General features: G+C 40.2%; 1 protein-coding gene across 6 annotated transcripts in view; it reads right to left on the bottom strand.

The window, feature by feature from the left end:
- The window catches only part of LOC309978899 (lysine-specific demethylase 6A-like), a 186,445-nt gene that overhangs the window by 147,474 nt on the left and 13,413 nt on the right, over positions 1-25,558 (bottom strand). For all 6 annotated transcript variants that reach the window (XR_014327152.1, XM_082865559.1, XM_082865555.1 and 3 more), the window contains exon 3: positions 13,461-13,569. Coding sequence is in view for 5 of the 6 variants with exons in the window: in XM_082865559.1 (XP_082721685.1) it covers positions 13,461-13,569 (109 nt within the window). In the remaining variant the exon portion in view is untranslated. The remainder of the gene's footprint in view (positions 1-13,460; positions 13,570-25,558) is intronic.

The raw sequence follows: 25,558 nt of genomic DNA, 5'->3' as shown, positions 1-25,558 counted from the left end.
TGGGGTACACAAACTGTCGAACATCCAGACTACAGACTATTGTTCAGCAATACCAAGTAAATATCAATACACCCAATAACATGAAGAAATCTCAAGTGTGTCATGCTAAATTAACAAAGTTCAAACTCAAAACATTGTCTAAAATCATCCTAACAGAAAACAAAGCCCAGGTCTCTGATAATTCTGTGGCGTCAACGTATCAGAACTTTACTACTTGCCTCCAAACTTCTTAGGTGAAAGAGAAAAATGCTAAATACACAGATCACTCATGGTACTTTTAATAAAGGATAGTTCATTAATTATTTTAAGTCTTTATTGAATTGGTTACAATATTGCTTCTGTTTCAGGCTTTCGCTTTTTTGGCCCCAAGACATATGGGAGCTTAGCTCCCAGACCAGGAATTAAACCCACACCCCGCTGCATTGAAAGGTAAAGTCTCAACCACCCGACTGCCAGGTAAGTCCCTAAAGGATGGTTTAAAAAGAAGTAATTTTAGAGCTTCCCTGGCGGCGCAGTGGTTGAGAGTCTGCCTGCTGATGCAGGGGACACGGGTTCATGCCCCGGTCCGGGAAGATCCCATATGCCGCAGAGTGTCTGGGCCCGTGAGCCATGGCTGCTGAGCCTGCGCGTCCGGAGCCTGTGCTCCGCAATGGGAGAGGCCACAACAGTGAGAGGCCTGCGTACCAAAAAAAAAAAAAAAAAAGTAATTCTAAAAGACACAACTAACTTTTTTATAAAACTATAAATGAAAAATGCAAATAAAAATCAAATCAAGCCAAAGTATCAAATACAGACCAAATTTTTGTATCTAATATTTAATGAGTAAGTTGACACATGATTCAAAACAATTATTAAAAATTATCCTTCTGAAAGAACATCTCTCTGTGCCCGTGGGCATACATAATCAATCAGTGTTCAACAGTTCTAGTCAGTGAAGCATATAAAGCTGAGTATGAACTTAAAACCACTGCAGGCACCAAAACAAATTATAAACAAAGTATATATCACTGAGACAGGTTGGGAACTGGGACCCTTTACTGCAGTGCTTGCTCCTCTACCTGTGCAACAATAAGGGACTAAAAATAACTGTGCACATGTACAGTTGGGGCAAATTATGAACAAGTTACAAAAAGACCAAAAACCACCTACCACAAGGTGCCAGGAGAAAAAACGGTACTGTGCACAATTTCCTGCACACAGCACCAATAAAGGGAGTGAGCAGACCACCCAAGCCACCTCTCTGGCCTGACCCCTAGATCCGCCCCTCCCCTCACCCCATTTAAGGGACCAGCTTATCCCCCTTAGGGAGTAAGCCACGGAACCTGTTAACTTGTTTCTGCTCCCCCCCGCCGCTGCAGTACTGAGTCCCAATAAAACTTTGCCTTTCTCTTCTAGCCTCTTATCAATTTCTACAGATAAAGTCCAAGAACTATGGTCAGTAACATCACCAGCATATTTTATACCTTTTTATGACAACATATTAATGTCAGTACTGAATTTCCCTAATATATTGCTTAGCTAAACTTAAAATTTTTTTGTTTTTAGTACAATTATCAATAGCAGAGAACCATGAAACATACTAAGTACAGACTTAAATGACAAAGAAAGGTATATACTATACTAGTGCATAAAACTGTAATAGGAAAGAACAATTCTGACTCCATATTAGATGTTTTTTATTTTAATCTGTATTCTATTGCTTTTGCTTTGAGTTAAATTCAGGCCCATAGCCTGAAATATAGAGGATAGCCTATTCTCAAGGCTCTGACCTTTAAGAGTATACCACTTTTCCATTCACATAGAAATAAAAAGTTGCAGAACAGAGAATAACATATTTTTTGCTGGAGGTTTACAGGAACATCATGACTTGACCTGAGTGGACAACTATAAGAACAAAGGATTCCGATACCGAAAAGTATGCAACAAACAGCCACTCCCTTCCTCTTTTAGTATAAAAGAAGCCTGAATTCTGACTGGGGTAAGATGGTTCTCTAGGACAGTGGTGCCTAACTTTTTTGGCACCAGGGACCAGTTTCGTGGAAGACAATTTTTTCATGGACAGGGCGGGGGTGGGTGGGGGTGGTCAGGCAGTAATGTGAGGGATGGCGAGCGGCAGATGAAGCATCACTCCCTCTAGTGATTGGGGATTGGGGACCCCTGCTCTAGGATATTAGTCTACCATCTTCTCGGTCTGCTGGCTTTCCAAATAAAGTCATTACCCCTTGCCCTACCAGCTCATCTCCCAATTTAATGGCCTGTTGTGTGGCAAGTAGAACAAGTTTGCACTCCGTAACAAAACTAGTACAGTATTATTAAAGCAAAGCATGGACAATAAGTATTCATTACTAAAAATAACCTAAGCTGAAGTAACATAATTTTCTGATTTTGAAAAAGTTTAAAATTTAGAGAATTTTTAAGGGCCTAAAGGAAAGAAAGTATCAAGCTGAGAAATTAAGAGTTAAAGATACACTTTAAATGCTAAGCTAAAGAGATTCCCAGGTGGCACAGTGGTTAAGAATCTGCCTGCCAATGCAGGGGACACGGGTTCAAGCCCTGGTCCAGGAAGATCCCACATGCCGCGGAGCAACTAAGTCCGTGTGCCACAACTGCTGAGCCTGCGTGCCCCAACTACTGAAGCCCGTGTGCGTAGAGCCCGTGCTCTGCAACAAGAGAAGCCACCGCAATGAGAAGCCCACGCACCGCAACAAAGAGTAGCCCCCGCTCGCCACAACTAGAGAAAGCCCACATGCAGAACGGAGACCCAGTGCAGCCAAAAATAAATAAATTTATAAAAGAAAAAAAATGCTAAGCTAAAAATTTAACTTCTAGGACAAGGGTTCTCCAAGTTTAATCCCAGATGACTCAGTTACCAATTCCACTAGGAAATCCACATCCTCAGGCCCTATCTCAGATATCAGTGAGTGAGAAAATCTGGGACTGGATCCCATCAATTGGTGTTTAACACACTGTAGGTTTCTGATACACTCTGAAATTTGATAAGCATTGTTTTAGGGGCTCAGAAGTGAAACTTCTACAAAGGGAGTTTGGAGCAGCTGGGCCCGTGAGCCATGGCCGCTGAGCCTGTGCGTCCGGAGCCTGTGCTCCGCAATGAGAGAGGCCACAACAGTGAGAGGCCCGCATACCACAAAAAAAAGAGAAAAAGAAAAATAACAAAAAAAATCAGACAAAGGTATGTCACTGATCAAATAAAATTTATATTTTAAGGCAGGACAAGAGAATTTAAACATAAAATTCTCTCTGTGTCCATCTGAACCTCCTCCCTCTATCCCTAATGTGCAGGGTGCAACCTGCATTACACATTAACCAGACCTTCTTAAAGACTGGAGTGCCTGCTGAACCACAAGGTTAATTTTTTTCCAGTCTTCTAATGCTAGCAAATGTAACTTAAATAATAGTGCTCTTTCCAACTCTGTAGGGGTCCATGGTAACTTGCTGCTACCTTTATATGTGCTTACCTAGACTACACATCCTTGGTGAATTTTATGTAAAATGTCAGTATGTCATGTGATATATGATCCTTTGTCTCCTTTGTCTTGAAAATGTATTATGACTCTGCCTTCGACTTCTAATAGAACACTTCTCAGAGTGTCTGTCTCCTGGGTTATAATCCTCGATTTGCCTCAAATAAAATTATTTGTTTCTTTTCTTTATTTGGTTATTAATTCAAGTTTCATCAATATTTCCTTGGTGTAGCTGGCAAAATAACAGAGATGGGACACCTGGAGTCTACCCTGAACCAGCGCTTGCTACCAGCACAGGCCCTATGCCCCACCCCCATTCTCAGTATTCCTTAGGTGCTTTAGTGAGTTCTCCTGATATCCAAACATCATTGCTTTAAATGATGTCCTGAATTTTATTCGAATTGGTTTTCCTGGGACTTGGAGTCCTAAGGGGATACCAGTACATTTCCTGGGCAGGGACACAGGGGAAACTGTAAAGTGAGCTGCGTTGGCCAGCCTCTTTTTTTAAATCTGTCTTAAATTGTAAAGATTATACATATGTGGTCTGAACTAACTGTTTGCTGGTGAAATGACAGACTGACCCTGCTCTGCTCAAAATAAGAGACTTTTGCTCCTTCTGACCACAAGGAGTTCTCAGCTAACTGAGAATCTAGCAGAAGTGTCTGAGGATCAATCCTCTGCCATGTACTGGACCTACAGGAGATCCAACTACAACTACTAAGTAAATTCGGGAAGGGGGTGGGGGGAGACACAGACACAAGGGCACATGTACAATAAGGCTGATCACCTAGTGCTCTGAGCACCCACAGCAGTTTTAGACTGTTGGAGAGAGAAACCAACACATATAGAACACTTGAACGACAGCCAAGGGTACTCCTTGGGGAGCTAGACTCAGAAGGAGCTGATCCATCACACTGTCCTCAGAAAGTTGTTCACATCACATCTGACTTGGGCTCCCAAACAGAAACGGTGCCACAAAGGACAACCAGCTCACTGAAGGACAGCTGCTCACTGGAACTCCAGCTCTCTTCATGTACAATGGAGATGGAGCCAGTGCTTGCAAGCACTTGTCTGAGCTATTAAATGGCCAGGATCAAGCACTTTTGACATACCAAAATTATAGAAAAAACCAAATTGATAAAACATATTTTCAAACTTGTGACCTTGAGAGAAAAAAAATATTCCTAGAAGAAAGCTCTTAAGTAAACACAGCAAACATCACCTGACACTACAGTCTTGGCTCAATTATTAAAACCTAAAACTGATATTTCAGGGCCTCTCGCCATCTGAGATGGCCCACACTGTCTGCGGAGTGTGTTTCTCCCAAGGCCACTCTTACCTTTTGAGAAGGACTGCATTCTGTCTATGGAATGTGTACCTCTCTAAATAAAACCATTGCTTCCTATCACTTCGTCTCTCACTGAATTCTTTCTATGATGAAACATAAAGAAGCTGAGCTTCATTAAGTCCTTGGGCCAGATGGTGGAGGAGAAGGACACGCACTCACGCCCTCTTGCAAGAGCACCGGAATCACAACTAACTGCTGAACAATCATCAACAGGAAGACATTGGAACTCACCAAAAAAGATCAACCGCATCCAAAGACAAAGAAGTCACAATGAGATGCTGGGAGGGGCACAATCACAATAAAATCAAATCCCATAACCGCTGTGTGGGTGACTCACAGACTGGAGAACACTTATACCACAGAAGTCCACCCACTGGAGTGAAGGCTCTGATCCCCACGTCAGGCTTCCAAACCTGGGGGTCCAGCAACGGGAGGAGGAATTCCCAGACAATCAGACTTTGAAGGTAGCAGGATCTGACTGCAGGACTTCCACAGGACTGGGGGAAACAGAGACTCCACTCCTGGAGGGCACACACAAAGTAAAGTGTGCATCGGGACCCAGGGGAAGGAGCAGTGACCCCATAGGAGACTGAACCAGACCTACCTGCTAGTGTTGGAGGGTCTCCTGCAGAGGCGGGGGGCGGGGGGGAAGCTGTGGCTCACCATGGGGACAAGGACACTGGCAGCAGAAGTTCTGGAAAGTACTCCTTGGCGTGAGCCCTCCCAGAGTCTGTCATTAGCCCCACCAAAGAGCCCAGGTAGGCTCCAGTGTTGGGTTGCCTCAGGCCAAACAACCAACAGGGAGGGAACCCAGCCCCACCCATCAGCAGACAAGCAGATTAAGGTTTACTGAGCTTTGCCCACCAGAGCAACAGTCAGCTCTACCCACCACCAGTCCCCCCCATCAGGAAACTTACACAAGCCTCTTAGCCTCATCCACCAGAGGGCAGAGAGCAGAAGCTCGAAGAACTACAATCCTGTAGCCTGTGGAACAAAAACTACATTCACAGGAAGACAGACAAAATGAAAGGGCAGAGAACTATGTACCAGGTGAAGAAACAAGATAAAACCCCAGAAAAACAACTAAATGAAGTGGACACAGGCAACCTTCCAGAAAAAGAATTCAGAATAATAATAGAAAGGACAATCCAAGACATCAGAAAAAGAATGGAGGAAAAGATCGAGAAGATGCAAGAAATGTTAGCAAAGACCTAGAAGGATTAAAGAACAAACACCTAGAACAATTAAAGAACAAACAAACAGAGATGAACAATACAATTACCGAAATGAAAAATACACTAGAAACAATCAATAGCAGAATAACTGCGGCAGAAGAAGGGACAAGTGAACTGGAAGACAGAATGGTGGAATTCACTGCCATGGAACAGAACAAAAAAATAGAATGAGGAGGTGGCTGCTGTTGCAGGGCAGACTATGGCAACTCAGGAAGCCACTCCAGGAAGCCCGTCAGAGGAGATGAATGCTCTGGACATGCCATCAGATTATGTTGTAACAGAGACCCAGCCAGAAGGCCAACACTGAGGCTTTTACTTCTGAGAAAGCATTTTCTATTCCTTTCCCCTTTGATGTGGATCCAGCCCTGTGACTGACAGGGTCTTGGTGCTCCAGCATGGTGTCAGGCTTTTGTCCTGGACATTCAGGACAGTGGACCACAAGAGACCTCCTGGCCCCACATAATGTCAATCGGCAAGAGCTGTCCCAAAGATCTCTGTCTCAATGCTAAGACCCAGCTCCACCCAACAGCCAGCAAACTCCTAGTGTTGGATGCCCCATGCCAAACAACTAGCAATACAAAAACACAACCCCACCCACTAGCAGAGAAGCTGCCTAAAATGATACGAAGTTCACAGACACCCCAAAACACATCACTGGACGTGGCCCTGTACCCCAGAAAGACAAGATTCAGCCCCACTGACCAGAACACAGGCACCAGTCCCCTTCATCAGGAAGCCTACACAAGCCACTGAAAACAACCTCACCCACTGGGGGCAGACACCAAAAACAACGGGAACTACGAACCTGCAGCCTGTGAAAAGGAGACCCCAAACACAGTAAGTTAAACAAAATGAGAAGAGAAATATGCGGCAGATGAAGGAGCAGGTAAAAACTCACCAGACCTAACAAATGAAGACGAAATACACAGCCTATCTCAAAGAGAATTCAGAGTAATGATAGTAAAGATGATCTAAAATCTTGTAAATAAAATGGAGAAAATACAAGAAATGTTTAACAAGAACCTAGAAGAACTAAAGAGCAAACGAACAATGATAAAAAACACAGTAAATGAGATTAAAAATTCGCTAGAAGGAGTCAATAGAATAACTGAGGCAGAAGGAGTAAGTGACCTGGAAGATAAAACAGTGGAAATAACTACTGCAGAGCAGAAAAAAGAATAAAAAGAACGGGGGACAGCCTAAGAGACCTCTGGAACAACATTAAACACACCAACATTCAAATTACAGGAGTCCCAGAAAAAGAAGAGAAAACAAAAGGGTCTGAGAAAATATCTGAAGGATTATAGTTGAAAACTTCCCAAACATGGGAAAGGAAATAGTCAATCAAGTCCAGGAAGCGCACAGAGTCCCATACAGGATATTACTATACGCAGCAAGGATCTCATTCAGACTTCACGGAGAAATTAAAACCTGTACAGACAAGCAAAAGTTAAGAGAATTCAGCACCACCAAACCAGCTTTAAACCAAATGCTAAAGGAACTTCTCAAGGCAAGAAACACACAAAGACCTACATAAACCAAACCCAAAACAATTAAGAAAATGGAATAGGAACACACATATCGATAATTACCTTCAGTGTAAATGGATTAAATTCTCCAACCAAAACTAAAAGACTGGCTAAATGGATACAAGAACAAGACCTGTATATATGCTGTCTACAAGAGACCCACTTCAGACCTAGGGACACATACAGACTGAAAGTGAGGGGATGGAAAAAGGTATACCATGCAAGTGGAAATCAAAAGAAAGCTGGAGTACCAATTCTCACATCACACAAAATAGACTTTAAAATCAAGACTATTACAACAAAGAAGGACACTACATAATGATCAAAGAATCAATCCAAGAAGATATAACAATTGTAAATACTTAGGCACACAAGATAGGCACACCTCAATACATAAGGCAAATGCTAACTAAGAGCCATAAAAGGGAAAACTGACAGTAACATAATAATGTTAGAGAACTTTAACACCCCACTTTCACAGAACATCCAAGATGAAAATAAATAAGGAACCACAAGCTTTAAATGACTCATTACACCAGAAGGACTTAACTGATATTTATGGGACATTCCATCCAAAACCAACAGAATATACTTTCTTCTCAAGCACTCATGGAACATTCTCCAGGATAGATCACATCTTGGGTCACAAATCAAGCCTTGGTAAATTTAAGAAAACTCAAATTGTAACAAATATCTTTTCCAAAAACAATGCTGTGAAACTACATTTCAATTACAGGAAAAAAACTGTAAAAAATACACACACATGCAGGCCAAACAATATGCTACTAAATAAGCAACAGATCACTGAAGAAATCAAAGAGGAAGTCAAAAAATACCTAGAAACAAATGACAATGAAAACACGACAACCCAAAACTTATGGGATGCAACAAAAGCAGTTCTAAGCAGGAAGTTTACAGCAATACAATCATACCTGAAGAAACAAGAAACATCTCAAATAAACAACCTAAACTTACACCTAAAGCAATTACAGAAAGAAGAACAAAAAAAACCAAGTTAGCAGAAGGAAAGAAATCATAAAGATAACATCAAAAAAAATGAAAAAGAAATGAAAGGATCAGTAGCAAAGATCAATAAAACTATAATCTGGTTCTTTGAGAAGATAAACAAAATTGAAAAACGATTAGCCAGACTCATCACTAAAAAAAGGAGGGACTTCCCAGATGGCACAGTGGTTAAGAATGTGCCTGCCAATGCAGGAGACATTGGTTCGAGCCATGGTCCAAGAAGATCCCACATGTCAAGGAGCAACTAAGCACGTGCACCACAACTACTGAGCCCACGTGCCACAACTACTGAAGCCCATGCACCTAGAGCCCATGATCCGCAACCAGAGAAGCCACCGCAATGTGAAGCCCGAGCATGGCAAAGAAGAGTAGCTCCCGCTTGCCGCACCTAGAGAAAGTCCGGGGACAGCAACAAAAACCCAACGCAGCTGAAATTTAATTCATATTTTTAAAAAAGAAAAAAAAGAAGACTACTCAGATCAACATAATTAGAAATGGAAAGGGAGAAGTAAAATTTGACACAGCAGAATTACAGATGATCGTGAGAGATTAATATAAGCAACCATATGCCAATAAAATGGACAACATGGAAGAAATGGAAAAATTCTTAGAAAACCACAACCTTCCAAAACTGAACCAAAAGAAATAGAAAATGTAAACACACCAATCACAAGCACTGAAATTGAAACTGTGATTAAAAGTCTTCCAACAAACAAAAGCCCAGGACCAGATGGCTTAACAGACGAATTCTATCAAACATTTGCAAAACAGCTAACAAGTTTCCTCCTCAAACTCTTCCAAAATATAGCAGAGGCAGGAACACTCGAAAACTCATTGTACAAAGCCACCAACACCCTGATACCAAAACCCGACAAAGATGTCACAAAAACAGAAAATATAGGCCAATATCACTGACGAACATAAATGCAAAAATCCTCAATAAAATACGAGCAAACAGAATCCAAAAACACATTAAAAGGATCATACACCATGATCAAGTGTGAGGTTTATCCCAGGAATGCAAGGATTCTTCAATATATGCAAATAAATCAATGTGATACACCATATTAACAAACTGAAAGATGAAAATCATATGATCATCTCAATAGATGCAGAAAAAGCTTTTGACAAAATTCAAAACCCATTTATGATAAAAGTTCACCAGAAAGTAGCCATAGAGAACCTACCTCAACATAATAAAGGCCATATGTGACAAACCCACAGGCAACATAGTTCTCAGTAGTGAAAAACTGAAACCATTTCCTCTAAGATCAGGAACAAGAAAAGGTTGGCCACTCTCACCATTATTATTCAACAAACTTTTGGAAGTTTTAGCCACAGCAATCAGAGAAGAAAAAGTACAAAAAGGAATCCAAATCGGAAAAGTAGAGGTAAAATTGTCACTGTTCACAGATGACATAATACTATATACAAAGATGATCCTAAAGATGCTACCAGAAAACTACTAGAGCTAATCCATGAATTTGGTAAACTAGCAGGATACAAAATTGATGCAGAGAATTCTCTTGCATTCTTATACACTAACGATGAAAAATCTGAAAGAGAATTAAGGAAACACTCCCATTTACCACTGCAACAAAAAGAATAAAATACCTAGGAATAAACCTACCTAAAGAAACAAACTGCAGGGCTTCCCTGGTGGTGCAGTGGTTGAGAGTTCGCCTGCCGCTGTAGGGGACACGAGTTTGTGCCCGCTCCAGGAAGATCCCACATGCCGTGGAGCGGCTGGGTCCGTGAGCCATGGCCGCTGGGCCTGCGCGTTCAGAGCCTGTGCTCCACAACGGGAGAGGCCACAACAGTGAGAGGCCTGCGTATCGCAAAAAAAAAAAAAAAGAAACAAACTGCATACAGTTTTCTGTATGCATAAAACTATAAGACTCTGATGAAAGAAATTAAGGATCATACAAACAAATGAAGCGATATACCATGTTCCTGGATAGGAAGAATCAACATTGTGAAAATGACTATACTACCCAAAGCAACCTACAGATTCAATGCAATCCCTATCAAACTACCAGTGGCATTTTTCACAGAACTAGAACAAAAAATCTCACAATTTGTATGGAAACACAAAAGACCCCAAATAGCCAAAAAAATCTTGAGAAAGACAAACGGTGCTGGAGGAATCAGGTTCCCTGACTTCAGATTATACTACAAAGATACAGTAATGAAGACATTATGGTACTGGCACAAAAAGAGAAATACAGATCAATAGAACAGTGTTGAAAGCCCAGAGATAAAACCACGCAATTATGTTCTCCTTACCTTTGCAAAAGGAGGCAAGAGTATACAATGGAGAAAAGACAGTCTCTTCGATAAGTGGTGCTGGGAAAACTGGACTACTACATGTAAAATAATTAAATTAGAACACTTCCTAACACCATTCAAAAAAGTAAACTCAAAATGGATTAAAGACCTAAATGTAAGGCCAAACACTGTAAAACTCTTAAGAGGAAAACACAGACAGAACACTATGACGTAAATCACAGCAAGGTCCTTTTTGACCCACCTCCTAGAGAAATGGACATTAAAACAAAAATAAACAAGTGGGACCTAATGAAACTTAAAGTTGTGCACAGCAACGGAAACCACTCCATTGCCAACAAAATGAAAAGAATCCTCAGAATGGGAGAAAATATTTGCAAACGAAGCAACTGACAAAGAACTAATCTCCAAAATATAGAAGCAGCTCATGCAGCTCAATAACAAAAAACCAAAAAACCCAATTCATAAATGGGTGGAAGACCTAAACAGACGTTTCTCCATATACAGATTGCCAACAAACACATGAAAAGATGTTCAACATCAGTAATTATTAGAGAATGCAAATCAACCCTACAATGAAGTATCACCTCACACTGGTTATAATGGTCATCATCAAAAAATCTACGAACAGGGGCTTCCCTGGTGGTGCTGTGGTTGAGAGTCTGCCTGCCGATGCAGGGGACATGGGTTCGTGCCCCGGTCCGTGAAGATCCCACATGCCGCGGAGCGGCTGGGCCCATGAGCCATGGCCGCGGAGTCTGCGAGTCTGGAGCCTGTGCTCTGCAATGGGAGAGGCCACAACAGTGAGAGGCCTCCGTACCGCAAAAAAAAAAAAAAAAAAATCTACAAACAGTAAATGCAGGAGAGGGTGTGGAGAAAAGGGAACACTCTTGCACTGTGGGTGGGAATGTAAATTGATATAGCCACTATGAAGAACAGTATGGAGGTTCCTTAAAAAACTAAAAATAGAACTACCATACGACCAGCAATCACACTATAGGGCATATACCCTGAGAACACCATAATTCAAAAAGGGTCATGTACCACAATGTTCACTGCACACCTACAGCATGTGCTCCACAATGACAGAAGCCACCACAATGAGAAGCCCATGCACTGCAAGGAAGAGTAGCCCCCCCTCTATCCACAACTAGAGAAAGCCCGTGCACAGCCAAAAAAACACAAAAAATAAAGAAAGAAAATATATGTTACCCATATTTAAAAAAAACAAAAAAAAATCAGTAATCTTTTGATGTTCCAACTACCTATTCTTTGCTGCAGAAACTCCTATACACCTGGGCTCCCCACCTTTTCTCTGTGGAGCAATCTCTCAGAGTTATCTGAGATGCTGTGTCCCAGGCTTAAGTCCTCAGTTTCTTCAACCAAATAAAACATAACTTTCAACGTTTTGGTTGTACATTTTTTCAGTCAACAGCTCAAACATAGAGAAGATTATCAGTATTACCATCCAATGCCATGAATAAATGTCAGATTTTCAAATATTTCCTAACTTAAATGGAAAATTTTTTAAAACTCAAGAACAGAAATGAGAAATGCTGTTTGTGTTTTAGAACAATAAAAAGTATATTTGGCCTAAGGTCTCGTGATAGAGAGCTCCTAAAATACTTGGAATGTCCTGAGTGAAGAGTGGCTCTTAAGGGCCACTTTTGATTCACTTAATGCTAATGAGATGACTTAACAGCGAGCCCTTAGGTATCCTCAGGATGAGGCAGGTAGGTAGGAGAAAGCCTACAGATTAAGCTCTATAATAAATTCCTGGAAACTGAGATTTGATGCATCCAATTCCTCAGGGAAATAAGTTCCTGAGCTCAGGAAACTTCCAGACCTTATCTATGTACCTCTTCATTTAGCTGTTCATTTGTATCCTTTACAATATCCCTTATAGTAAATTGGTAAATGTTTCCCTGAGCTCTGTGAGTCACTTTAACAAATAATTCAAATTCAAGGACGGGGTTTGGGAAACTCTGATTTACAGCTGGATCATCAGCAGGACACGTGACAACCCTGACACAACTGACTTCTAAAGAGGGGCAGTCACATGGGACTGAGTCCTTTACCTGTGGGATCTGTTTTATCTCCAGATAAATAGTGTCAAAATTGAGTAAAATTTATAGGAGAACAGTGACAACTGGAAAATTGCTTGATGGTGCTGGAAAACACGCCAGGGTTACTCTTCCGAAAAGTTCCACATTTGTATTTATAGATGAAAATATCAAACGACATCTCTTTCTGTGATAAGGTTTTAAACACAGGTTTGCAGAAAGGCAAGCACAGCAGCAACGCACGTGTATGTTGTTATGAATTTTACAGAATGATCAAATTTATTGAATATTTACATGGAATTACATAAAATTTTCACATTTCCATCTACTCTATTTTGTTTCTCATTGCTTGTTTTGTTTGAGCTTAGAAGAAACTAAACAACAGTTCTAAGTGCCTTGATAAAAAGTAAAAGAAAAATAGTAAAAGCAATTACATTTTTATATGATACAAACATAAATTAAGCAGAAATTTTAAAATAGAAAAAGATTACCTTTTGGATAATCTTCCAATAAGAGGTTGAAGTGACCTAACTGACAAAAGAATTCAGACTCCATTTTTCCTTCAGCTTTTAAGATTAAAGATTCGTAGCAGCGAACAGCCTAGAAATGAAAAATATAAATATTAAGAGAAAGGTAAAATCCTAACTGTATCCTTTCTGAGAATGCATATACACCCCATGAGATTACCTGAGAAATCAAAACAATCAGTGTCAGCTCTACCACAGACACAGGACTCAATTTTTCTCATAAATTAGAAGAAACAGCTTTCTAATTACGTATTAAAGGAGCCCTGCTGATGATCAAAGTGCTCTCCCATATGAAAAAAGGGGGACTCAAACCTGCCAAATAAGATAACTTAGGAGCTCCCTTTGATTTTTGTTCACATAACAAAACTACTCTCAAACAAACACAAGCACAAAGAACTTTCTTGAATTAAGGGAGCTAATAACTACATGTGATTTTTGAACATTTGAAATGTAGCCAATCCAAATTGAGATGTGCTGTAATTGTAAACTATACAACAGATTACAAAGACTGCATACAAAAGAGTAAAATATTCACTAACAATTTTATGTTAACCATTAAATAAAATATATTATTTAATTTCATGTTTCTTTTTACTATTTCTAATACAGTTGTTATAAAATTTAAAAATCACAAAAGACATTAAAATTTTATGCTTCACAACATGTCTATTGAACCAAGTTGCTCAACAGTAGCTACCGTCAGTACTAATCAGCTATCTTTGCAAAGAAACACTAGCTTTTAGACCACCATACACAATTTAGTGTATTCTTTCTGGAATATATGTTAATTGTTTTCTTACTAATGCTCCTCATATATTTCAAACATACTAACTTGAATATTATCCCACCCCAATACCTACAGACACCTCTCACACTTTTATTAGAGAAAAAAGTAACACTTAAAGAATCCCCCTTTTTTTTTAACTTCAGAAGTCTGCAAAATAAGAAATGATTTATTAAAAACATCATAAAGAACAGTGTTCTGCGGAGTTGTCACTAATGATAGGAAACTTTTTCATGTATTAAGATATGGAGGGGAGTTCCCTGGTGGTCTAGTGGTTAGGTTTCCACACTTTCACTGCCATGTCCCGGGTTCAATCCCTTGTCGGGGAACTGAGATCCTGCAAAGTTGAATGGCACAGACCAAAAAAAAAAAAAAGATATGGGGAAGTCATTCTGGCTTTTAGATGGTTCAGCCTAAACTTTGTGTGAACTAAAACAGCCTGACCTACTACCTATCAAACACACATAGTACATCTAGTTTAACCATTAACATAAAGAACTTTATGTTCAAAGATAAGGATAAAAAACTCCCTTTTTATACTGTCCATGTTAACGCTCCTTGGAAGACAAGGTTCGCTTCCCAAGGTCATGCTGTCCAGCTGTATCCATCTCTTTTGAAATCTGGAAGGAATGTAACCCTGTAATGTTTGATATATGTTCCGTGTTCTGATAAGGTGTAAGACTGTGCTGAAAACCATGCTTCAAGGAACAGTTCCTCAGAGCTACTGAGAGGCTACCCTGGCACCTGTGCTAGAGTTCTCAGTTTGGCTTGAATAAAACTCTTTTCTAGGGCTTCCCAGGTGATGCAGTGGTTGAGAGTCCGCCTGCCGATGCGGGGGACACGGGTTCGTGCCCCGTACCGGGAAGATCCCACATGGCGCGGAGCGGCTGGGCCCGTGAGCCATGATGGCTGCTGAGCCTGCGCGTCCGGAGTCTGTGCTCCACAACGGGAGAGGCCGCAACAGTGAGAGAGAGGCCTGCGTACCGCAAAATAAATAAATAAATAAAGGCTGAACTTTCCTTCTCCACAAACTGGTGTCAGACCCAAGTCTAGTTCAGTAACACTAAAACTCCTACATTTTTTAATGTGTTATAATTTCTGATACTAGACACTTGAACTCTGTTTAAAGGAATATAAGTAAATAGAGATATATCCCATTGATGCTAGTATAGTAAGCTACAAGAGATACTTGATTTTGTAATAATACTATTTGAAGTCAAAAGACTAATTAAAAATGTAGACTAGGGCTTCCCTGGTGGCGCAGTGGTTGAGAGTCCGCCTGCCGATGCGGGGGACAAGGGTTCGTGCCCCGGTCCGGGAAGATCCCACATGCCGCAAAGCGGCTGGGCCCGTGAGCCATGGCCGCTGAGCCTGCGCGTCCGGAGCCTGTGCTCCACAACGGGAGAGGCCCGCGTACCGCAAAAAAAAAAAAAAAAAAAAAAAAGTATACTCTACATAATTAGCTATTTAAAACAAAACTCAAGCAAATTTCCATCCTTTTTGTCTGTCTGACCTTAAACATGTACATGGTTTGTTGGTGGTAAAAAATGATACTGACAGAATAAAATATCAAAGCAGATGAAGGTGAACAAGGTGACAGCAGTGGTTTTACAAGAAGAATGGAGTTGGGGGTAGGGACTTGCTTCTTTCCAAGGGGCATGTGGCAAAGTGTGGAGATATTCTGATTAACCTCCTACAATGCACAGACAGGTCAGCTTCCCACAATCCAATCAAAAATGTCACCAGTGATGGTGAACAGAGAGCAGAGTGAGCTTGGACTCTGAAACATTCCCTGGTAATTCAGCGGGTATGACTCCGTGCTCCCAATGTGGCGGCGGGGGGTGGGTTCGATTCCTGGTCAGGTAACTAGATCCTGCATGAATGCCGCAACTAAGAGTTCATCTGCTGCAACTAAGAAGTAGGCATGCCACAACTAAGACCCAAAGTATGCAAAATGAATAAATAAACATTAAAAAAAGAAAGAAAGAAAATACAGGATACTGGCCCCAGAGAGCTGAGGTGCACATGAAAAGAATGAGTCCAGTGAGCACAGTGTATGTATTTTCTGAATGCGCTGAATTCCTTAACTTGGGATATCTGGTTTTCTTTAATTAACAGTAACCTTTTGATGTTCCAGCTACCTGTGTTACCAAGTTGAAGCTCGCTCTGCTGGCCAGATGACAGGCCAATAAAACGGGAGACCAGGTGTTGAGGCAAGGAATACAACTTTATTCGGAAAGCCAGCAGACCAAGAAGATGGCGGACTAGAGTCCCCAAAAAACCATCTTGTCAGGGTCTGTTTGCCAGCTTCTTTTATAGAACAGAGAAGGGAAGGACATGAAGAAGTAAAGTAAAAAGGCCATTAGTATTGCCTGGCTTGGCCAGCATGGGGAGGGAATGTATTATTAATTTCTTCTTTTCTGTAGCCATTCACAGGTGCACAGGGTCAGACTGTCTCCCTATAAACTGAACAAAGGCACTTTAGTTTAACATTCAGGCAGAGGCAGGGTTCCCTGAGGCAGGCCATTATGTATGATTATGTTAAAAAAGCAACAAAAAGCAAAGGTTAATGTCAAAGAAATATCCGAAGTGGAGTCTGATTTTGCTCTTCCCTGTTACAATTCCCCAATGTCAATGTCCATTCCACAATATTGTGGAAAAAGGGGTGACAACCGTTTTAACTGCTTCGTCAGATGGATCTTTCTGAAAGTGCCCACCATTGGTGCCAGTTTGTTCCAAATGGTGGGATTTGTCTTCTTTTGTTCCTCTTTGGAAAATGTCTACTTAATCAATATTCACAACCTGAAAGTTGAGATTTATGTTTTATTCAGCAGGAATATTTTTAGGACTTCAAACCCAGGAGGCAGCATCTCAAGTTAAGAAATTTAGCACTTTTCTACGTATGGGAATATGCAAGAGTCTGGGCTCACTGAAATCATTCCTTTGATATACACCTCAGCTATCTGGGGCTTGTATCCTATATTTTCACATCCTGAGTTTCCTCACAGCTCAACTGAGGGAATGGCTTCAGTTTGATGGCTGCTAGATGGCAGGTATTCTTCCTGAGTTTCCTCAGGGTCCATGGGCTCACGATGGAGGGCTGCAATCGCTGATGACTGATACGGCAGGGAGAATTCCATTCCTCAGATCTTCCCCGCTTGGTTAGGAATTTGACCAATATTTGGAAGACATTTCATGATGAAATTCTGTCCCACAACTGGCAGGCTCATCCAAGGTCAGGCAAAAATTGTTGATATGCCACTCCAGGTGCTAATTTTCGGATTAAGCCCTATCAATATTTAAAGATTCTCTGGATCCTCTAAATAGTCTAAAATGATCCAGGAGATATTTTCCCTTGTTGCTTCTTCCCATACCTAGAAATCACACTATTACAATTATTTTACATTGTAAATGTAATCTATTTAAGCTATTTCCTCAAGATGTTAGCCATCATCTATTTTGTATGGAGGCCTGGTTACACACTACATACTGTAAGAGACAACAATCTTATAAAATAAACAAGATAAAAGTAATGCAGCTAGGGACTTTCCCTTAAGGTGCAGTGGATAAGAATCCACCTGCCAATGCAGGGGACACAGGTTTGAGCTCTGGTCCAGGAAGATCCCACATGCCGCAGAGCAATTAAGACTGTGCACCACAACTACTGAGCCCATGAGCCACAATTACTGAAGCCCGCGTGCCTACAGCCCATGTGCTCCACGAGAAGCCACCACAATGAGAAGCCCGCACACCACAACGAAGAGTAGAGCCCCCCTCCTCGCTGCAACTAGAGAAAGTCTGCACAAAAAAAAATAAATAAAGCAGCTAGTAACATTAATAAAGTCATAGTGCATCAGGGAGACACAAACCACAAACAATTTGGAAACAAAGAACAAATTAAAGCAATGATTAGCATAACTAGTTGTAATCCAGTTCCAATAAAATATCAAGTCAGGAGAGCCAGCTGGAGAGGCCAAATTCTGGCAGAATCAGGTAGAGAGAAAAAGATAAATGTTTAATCTTTGTTCACAAAGAAATACTTTATAAGAGGAAATGTTTTCTGGAAAATAAAGATTAAAGCTAGTATATTTCTCAAAGTCATAAAGTTATACATCATATTCATCAGTTCATTTATTCCCATGTAATTATTTCCCATTAATGTGGATAAAATTATCAGGTTTCCTATTAGTTTTGTCATTTGTTACCCAGTCCAGTGGTATTATCTAAAGGCTATAAGACACTTTTATATGTTAAAGTTTCCTTTTTACAAGTCTTCTTGAACATGTGGCAGTTTTTTGCAAAGTATTACCTTAGATGCCTATGAATGATGAAGGTCTTAAAGAGGCAAGGTTAAAAATGATTACAATTTTTCTTGGCAAAGAAGTTTATCCAAATTGCTGTAACTTACAACATTTTAAGATAAAGATTAAAATTATAACATTATACCAGGACATATATTAATTTCAGGAACTTTACATAATTTCTAGAAGGTCTATATTAGTGACATTTACCATACAGTATAACCTATGAAGATTTATTACTCATTTGACAATTCTTCCCATGTAATTTAACATACTGAACAAACCTATCTTTCTTTGGGATGTTACAGGAGCCCTTTGAAGCATACTAAAGTTAGCCAGAGGCCGAAAGAACTTCATTAGAATCTGATTTAGGAAGTTTTGTCAAAAAACAAAAACAAAGAAATTTTATATATATATCTCAAAGGGTCTAGAACACTCAGTCAAATAGGATCATAGGTCACTGAGAAACAAGTTACTTAACCAAAGCAACAGTAAAACATTTCAAAGGCAAATACAGAACTGATCACTTCAAAGGTAAAGAAACTTAAAACCTGTCATCAAAGGCAGTTCAACATTTTAAGAAAACTTGTCCTCTTAACAGAGAGAAAGCCAAATTCAAGTTTTGCATCAGCTTACTTTTAAAAATTCATTTACTCAATTACGTTAATCTCAGCCTGACCATGCATAAAACTCCTTTTACTCAAAACATATACCTCGCTTACATACTCTACACTGAAATGTTTTATTATTTTCAGTAGCTTTAAATATATATTTAAATTAGAATCCCCAACTCTTAAAAATCTTACTTTCCAGTGAAGACCAAGAGGCAAGTAATAGTTACCGAAATCTGGAGAGACTTTTAGATCATTTTCAGAACATAATTATTCCTATAGAGTTTACCTAGAGGCTCTTATCTCGTTTACATTTACTTTCGTTAAATCACATCAAGCGATTTTTCTTGCTGACAAATCTGCAACAGATATAACAAGATTTCATTTAAGTTCTATTAAACCTAGGTGCACTGAAAGTATTATACTTGATGCCTCTAAAGACATGTCTATATTAATTGCATCAACAAACGTAAACATCAATACCAGGTATTAATTTAATACTAAATTTTTCCTAGTTCACATGAACCTGAAACTCATTTAGCTTAATGTCTCTTGTATTTAGAATTGTTTGGTTTGTAAGCGCTTCCTTTCCTTTAAGCCAGTTTAACAGAGCTCATCCACAAATCAACATCAACAATGTAATCCAAAGACAAAGACACATTCAAACATACAAACAGACAGACCTCATAGTTCTCATTTCAGAATTTCATCCCTGAGTCAGGTAATGCAATGTAAAACCCATCAATTTACAAAAGACGTTGCATTAAAGTTGGGTTTCTGGTAGATGGAACAAATCAAGCTTACTTGTTAAATCTTTTTATTTACAGAAAAGACACTTAGGATTTCTATTTACCCTTCACAAGTCAATTTCTAAATTACTTTACCTTCTTTTCAAAATTTGCATTTTAAAAAGATGGCAGAGATGAGGGTTCCTGAGAAGACCAGATAGGACATTTCCATCTCAAAGACACAGACAAGTTTCTTCTAGGAAGATTTTGTTTCCTTCTCTGGGGTTTCCATGAGTAGCATGTATACGCTTAAAGCATGCTCCGGTGGGACCCTGATGTCAAGCTGTCCTGGTGAAAAAGTGACTTAATCATTTAATTTACAAAGGAAATCTCTTCTCAAAAAGGGGGATTGGACACTCTGGCATATATAAGAAGCTGTATTTCAGGATGAGGTCTCCTAGTTGGCATTCTAGAGGTTGTAAGAATGAACGGTTTTGTACGTCTCCAGAAACTCCTATGACTGGGATAGACTGAGATGTTTTCTGTGCCACCTTGGTGTTTATCACAGATCATGTGGCACCCTTATCTGTTAGAAAGTCAATCAAATTGTTCCCCACTGTCAAAGTTACCCAGAGCTCCTGTGGGGAAATTAGAATTGGACACCCCAAGTCTAAGGGAGTCCCCTGGCCTCCTAACAGGATATCAGTGCAAGGGAGATTGTCCTGCTACAGAAGTAGATCCTGGTCCAAACTGGGTGCCCTGTCCGGTCTTTGACGGTGATACTAAACGATGTCCCTGTGCATTGGGGGTTATCACAGAAACTTCTATTTGATCCCCATGGGTAGGGGAAACAGGAGGCGGTGAAAGGAGTGAATATGTTGGCAGCATGGGGGAGCAGCTGGAAGAACTGCCAGTGCAGGCTTCTTGGCCAGTGGAGGAGCTGGATAGGCCAGAGGGGGGTTTAGGTTTTGGAGTAACATGTTCCCACTCTCATTTCCTCCCTCTTTGCCCTGTAGAACAGGTTCCCCCTTGGATTTCCTTTCAGATTACTACACCATAAGGTGGCAGCCCTCTGAGTCCTTTTCCTCCTGATGCAATAGCTTCTGCAACATATGGAATCTCATCCTTTCCCTGCTCTTTTGCAAAATACTTTTAACTGTGAGATCAGATAATAATTGAGTAAGTCACTCAGGGGCCATCGCCCTTCTGATCCTAACATATATTGGGTCCACACCCTATTATGATAGTATATCAGGTCTTTCTTAGTCATAGGCTCATGGCTATGTTTTGCCCATTTATCTACTATACACCCCAAAGGGCTTCCCTTCAGGATAGATGGAGTATTTGCCATTTTTATAAGTTTGATAACACCAAAACACAAAAGACGCAGACAAATTCCAACACAAAAAGCACAAATTCCAATAGCGATGCACACAAAACCAAAACAAACACACCAGTTCCGAGTCAGGTAGAGTCCAAGAGCAACTCCCCTCTCCAACAGGATACCCCAACCAAATTGGCTTGTCCCATAAAAGAAATGCCCAAATTGAGGGGGGAACATGTTCCCTGTATGCACACCGGAGCGACTTACCCTCCAAATGCGAGTCCATCGACTCGCAGAAGTTTGACGATTCCTTGCTCCAACTGCCAAGGGCTGGGGTAGCCAGTGCTGCTTCAGGGAATTTTGAAGGGAAGATCCTCAGGACACATGGTCCCGGCAGCTGCTAGGGACTTGCCCCAATATCTCCTGACCAGGACCAGCTAGCCACGGGCAGCGAGGCTCCTGGCTGGCTAAGCCAAATTTGTTACAGGCCAATAAATCAGGAGACAAGGTGTTGAGCCAAAGAATGCGACTTTATTTGGAAAGCCGGCAGACCAAGAACATGGAGAACTAGGGTCCCTGAAACACCATCTTACTGGACTCTGTTTGCCAGTTTCTTTTACAGAACAGAGATGGGGAGGAAGTGAGAAAGTAAAGTAAAAGCTCATTGGTTTTGCCTGGCTTGGCCAGCATCGGGAAGGAATGTGTTAATTTCTTCTTTTCTGCAGCCATTCACAGGTGGGCAGGGTCAAAGTGTCTCCCTGTGAACTGAACAAAGGCACTTCAACATTCAGGCAGAGGGGCAAGGTTCCCTTAGGCAGGCCATTAGTATGATTATATTAACAAAAGCAATGAAAAGCAAAGGTTAAAGACAATGAAACAGATGCAAAGTGGAGTCTGATTTTGCTCTTCCCTGTTACACCTGCTCTTTGTTGCAAAACATCTGGCTCCCCATTCACCTCCTCAAGCAGTTCTCTCAGGGCTACTTGAGATGCTGCTTCCCAGGCCTGAAGTCCTAAAAATTCCCACTAAATAAAACATAACTCTCAACTTTTAGGTTGTGAATATTTTTTAAACCAACAAAACTAAAGCTTAACTTCTATCAACATTTGCCCGACTCTTTTGTCAAGCCCCTTCAAGAATATGCATGTACCTTTAACTTAAAATTTCCCCAATTCTGCAGTCACTGCTTTGGGAAAGATCCCAGGTATTCTCCTTACTTGCTGCAAGTAATAAACCCTTCCATCAGTCTTTGGCTTTGTTGTGCCTTTTGGCTTGATATCCACCAAGAGGCAAACCCAGTTTTCAGGTAACACTTTCATTTCAAAATAAAGACTATAACCAAGAAAAAGAGAGTAATTTAATAACGATGAAAAGATCTGATACCAGGAGGACATAACAGTCCTGAACTTCCATGCAACTAAAAATGGTGCCCAAAATACATGGAGCAAAAGTAAAAGAAATATGAGGTGAATCAGAAAAGCCAACAATTATAGCCAGACAATATAACATCTTTCTGTCTAAATGATGGACTGAAAAAGACCCCCCTCCAAAAAAAGGAATTGTTAAGACTTGAAAATACCATCAACCAACTTGACCTAATTCATATCCATTGACCACTCCACCCGGCAACAGTAATACACATTCCTCTCCAGTGCAGGTAAAACATGGACCAAAAAAGATCATAAAATAAATTTCAATACATGTAAAAGAATTCAATTCATACAAAGAATATTCTCTAACAACAAAGGAATTAAATTAAAAACCAGTAATGATGAAACAAAATTACTTTAAAGATAAGAAAAATTTAACATAAAATCTTCTCTGCCACTAGAGCCAATACCCCTTCCCCTTTAATGTGCTTGTGCATCTATACTATATGTTAACTAGATCCCCTTAGAGGCACAGGGATACCTGCTCACCAAAAAAAAAGGAATTTTCTCCTGGCACTAGGCAAGTAATTTCTTGGGTAATACACTTTCCTCAATCCTGTAAAGGGTTACAATAACCCACTACTTGCATTGTTGGACTATGTAAACTGTCAAAATATTACTCTGATGTATAACTTTTGTCATGAAAACTTAGATAACTGTGTCTTGACTTCTATCAGGTGAAATGATCCTAAGAGCTTTCTGAAAGACTGTCTCCCAAGTTATAATCCTCAGGTTGCCTTGAAGATTTTCCTTTTCTTTCTTAGACTACTAATTTTTTTGTTGACATTACATAAAGGTTTCTGGAAACACCACAATATTTGGAGACTGAATGGCAAATTTATAAATAAACCTGGGTCAAAAAAGAAATCAAAAGGAAAATTAGACAGTATTTTTAATTGCATGAAAATGAAAACAGGGCATATTTAGGAATAAGTTTAACCAATCCATTGGAAAAGGGGTAATCCTTTCAACAACTGGTGCTGGGACAATTGAAAATCCATTTATTAGGGACTTCCCTGGGGGTCCAATGGTTAAGAATGAAACTGAGCAGGGCCCTGTGGGGTTTCTGGGTACGGGCAACAAGGAGGCCTTTTTGTCCCCCATTTCTTGTAGGCAAGACTCCAGCCTCGAGACCTCCCATGAGTCCCAAAAGGCAGATTCAAACAGTTGCTAATCAAGGGAGGAGCAGCCAAGAAACCACCTGAGGCAAGATTAAAGGGACCAAAAAAGCTCATCAAAATTGTATCACCTGAGACCCTGCACACACCCTAAACTTCTCAGCAACTCCACCCTTGGGAAGCATTATCATAAAACGCCTCAACAAATTCTCCTGGGTTTGAGACACATAGTTTTTTGAGGCAAGAGCCTGCTGTGTCCCCCTTTGCCTGGCAAAGTAATAAAACTATCCTTTTCTACTTCATCCAAAACTCTGTCTCTGAGATTTGATTCCGCACCAGTGAACAAGAGGCTGAGATTTCGGTATCAAGACTCTGCCTGCCAATGCAGGGGGTGCAGGTTTGATCCCTGTCGGGGAGCTAAGATCCCACATGCCTCAGGGCCAAAAAAAACAAAGTATTGGGATTTCCCTGGTGGTGTAGTGGTTAAGAATCCGTCTACCAATGCAGGGGACACGGGTTCGAGTACTGGTCCGGGAAGATCCCACATGCCAAGGAGCAACTAAGCCCGTGCACCGCAACTACTGAGCCTGCACTCTAGAGCCTGCGAGCCACAACTACTGAGCCCATGCACCACAACTACTGAAGCCCGGGAGCTCTAGAGCCCGTGCTCTGCAACAAGAGAAGCCACTGCAATGAGAAGCCCTCACACAATGTCTTCCACCCACACTACAACCAGAGAAAGGCCACACGTGGCAATGAAGCCCCAGCGCAGTGCAAAAAACTAAAACATAAAACAGGAACAACGCTGCAACAAATTCAATAAAGACTTTAAAAATGGTCCACATAATCAAAATAAAAAAAATTTAAAAAAGAAAATCCATTTATTAAAAATGAGAATTTTGACATATTACATGCATAAAATTACTAACAGATCACACATCTAGGTAAAATATAAAATAATAAGACATTCATGAGAAAACAAAGAAGACAACCTCTTTTACCTTAACTTAGGTAAAGATAACCTTAATAAAGCAAGAAAAACACAATCCACAGAATAAAAAAGACAAAGTGAACTTTATGAAAACTGCAAACTTCTGCTCTTCAAAACACACTAATATTAGGAGAACGAATACACAAAATGGGAGAGATGTTTTACAGATTACTTATCAGATAAAGAATCCAAACCAAAATATATGTATTTTTTTTAACTCCTAAATCTGAGTAAAAAAAAAAAGTAACTTTCAAAAATGGAAAGACTTGAACAAGCACTTCAAAGAACATATACAGAGAAGCAAGCAATAAGATGCTCAAGTTTTCCAAAGAATAAACTACTGACAGAACAAAATCAAAAAACCTGAAAAGAAGCTGAGGGAGAGAAGAAATACTGAAACGGTTTACTTTGTATAATTCCATTTATAGAAAGTTCTATAAACTGCAAAACTAATCTTTAGTGACAAAAAACAGATCAGTGACTATATAATGACAAATGGGGCAGCAGTGGTAAAAAGAGAATGATTACAAAAGGGCACAGGAAAATTGAGAGGCTGATGGCTATATTCACTATGTTGCTTTCAGTGGTGGCTTCATATTTATATACATACCAAATTGCACATTAACAAATTGCAACAAATTGCACATTTTAAATATATATCATTTGGTTTATAATATCAAACATAATCTAATGAGGAAGGAAAGGAGTAAATCTGCAAAGGACACTCAAGTGTAATCAGAAATGAAGTCAATGCAAGTAGTATATTTAAAAAACC

Source organism: Leucopleurus acutus (genome assembly GCF_964270905.1).
Source record: "Leucopleurus acutus genome assembly, chromosome: Y".
In the NCBI taxonomy this organism is placed as follows: Eukaryota; Metazoa; Chordata; class Mammalia; order Artiodactyla; family Delphinidae; genus Leucopleurus; species Leucopleurus acutus.
The sequence above is the reverse complement of the archived record's forward strand: the minus strand, read 5'-3'. Positions and strand labels throughout refer to the sequence as shown.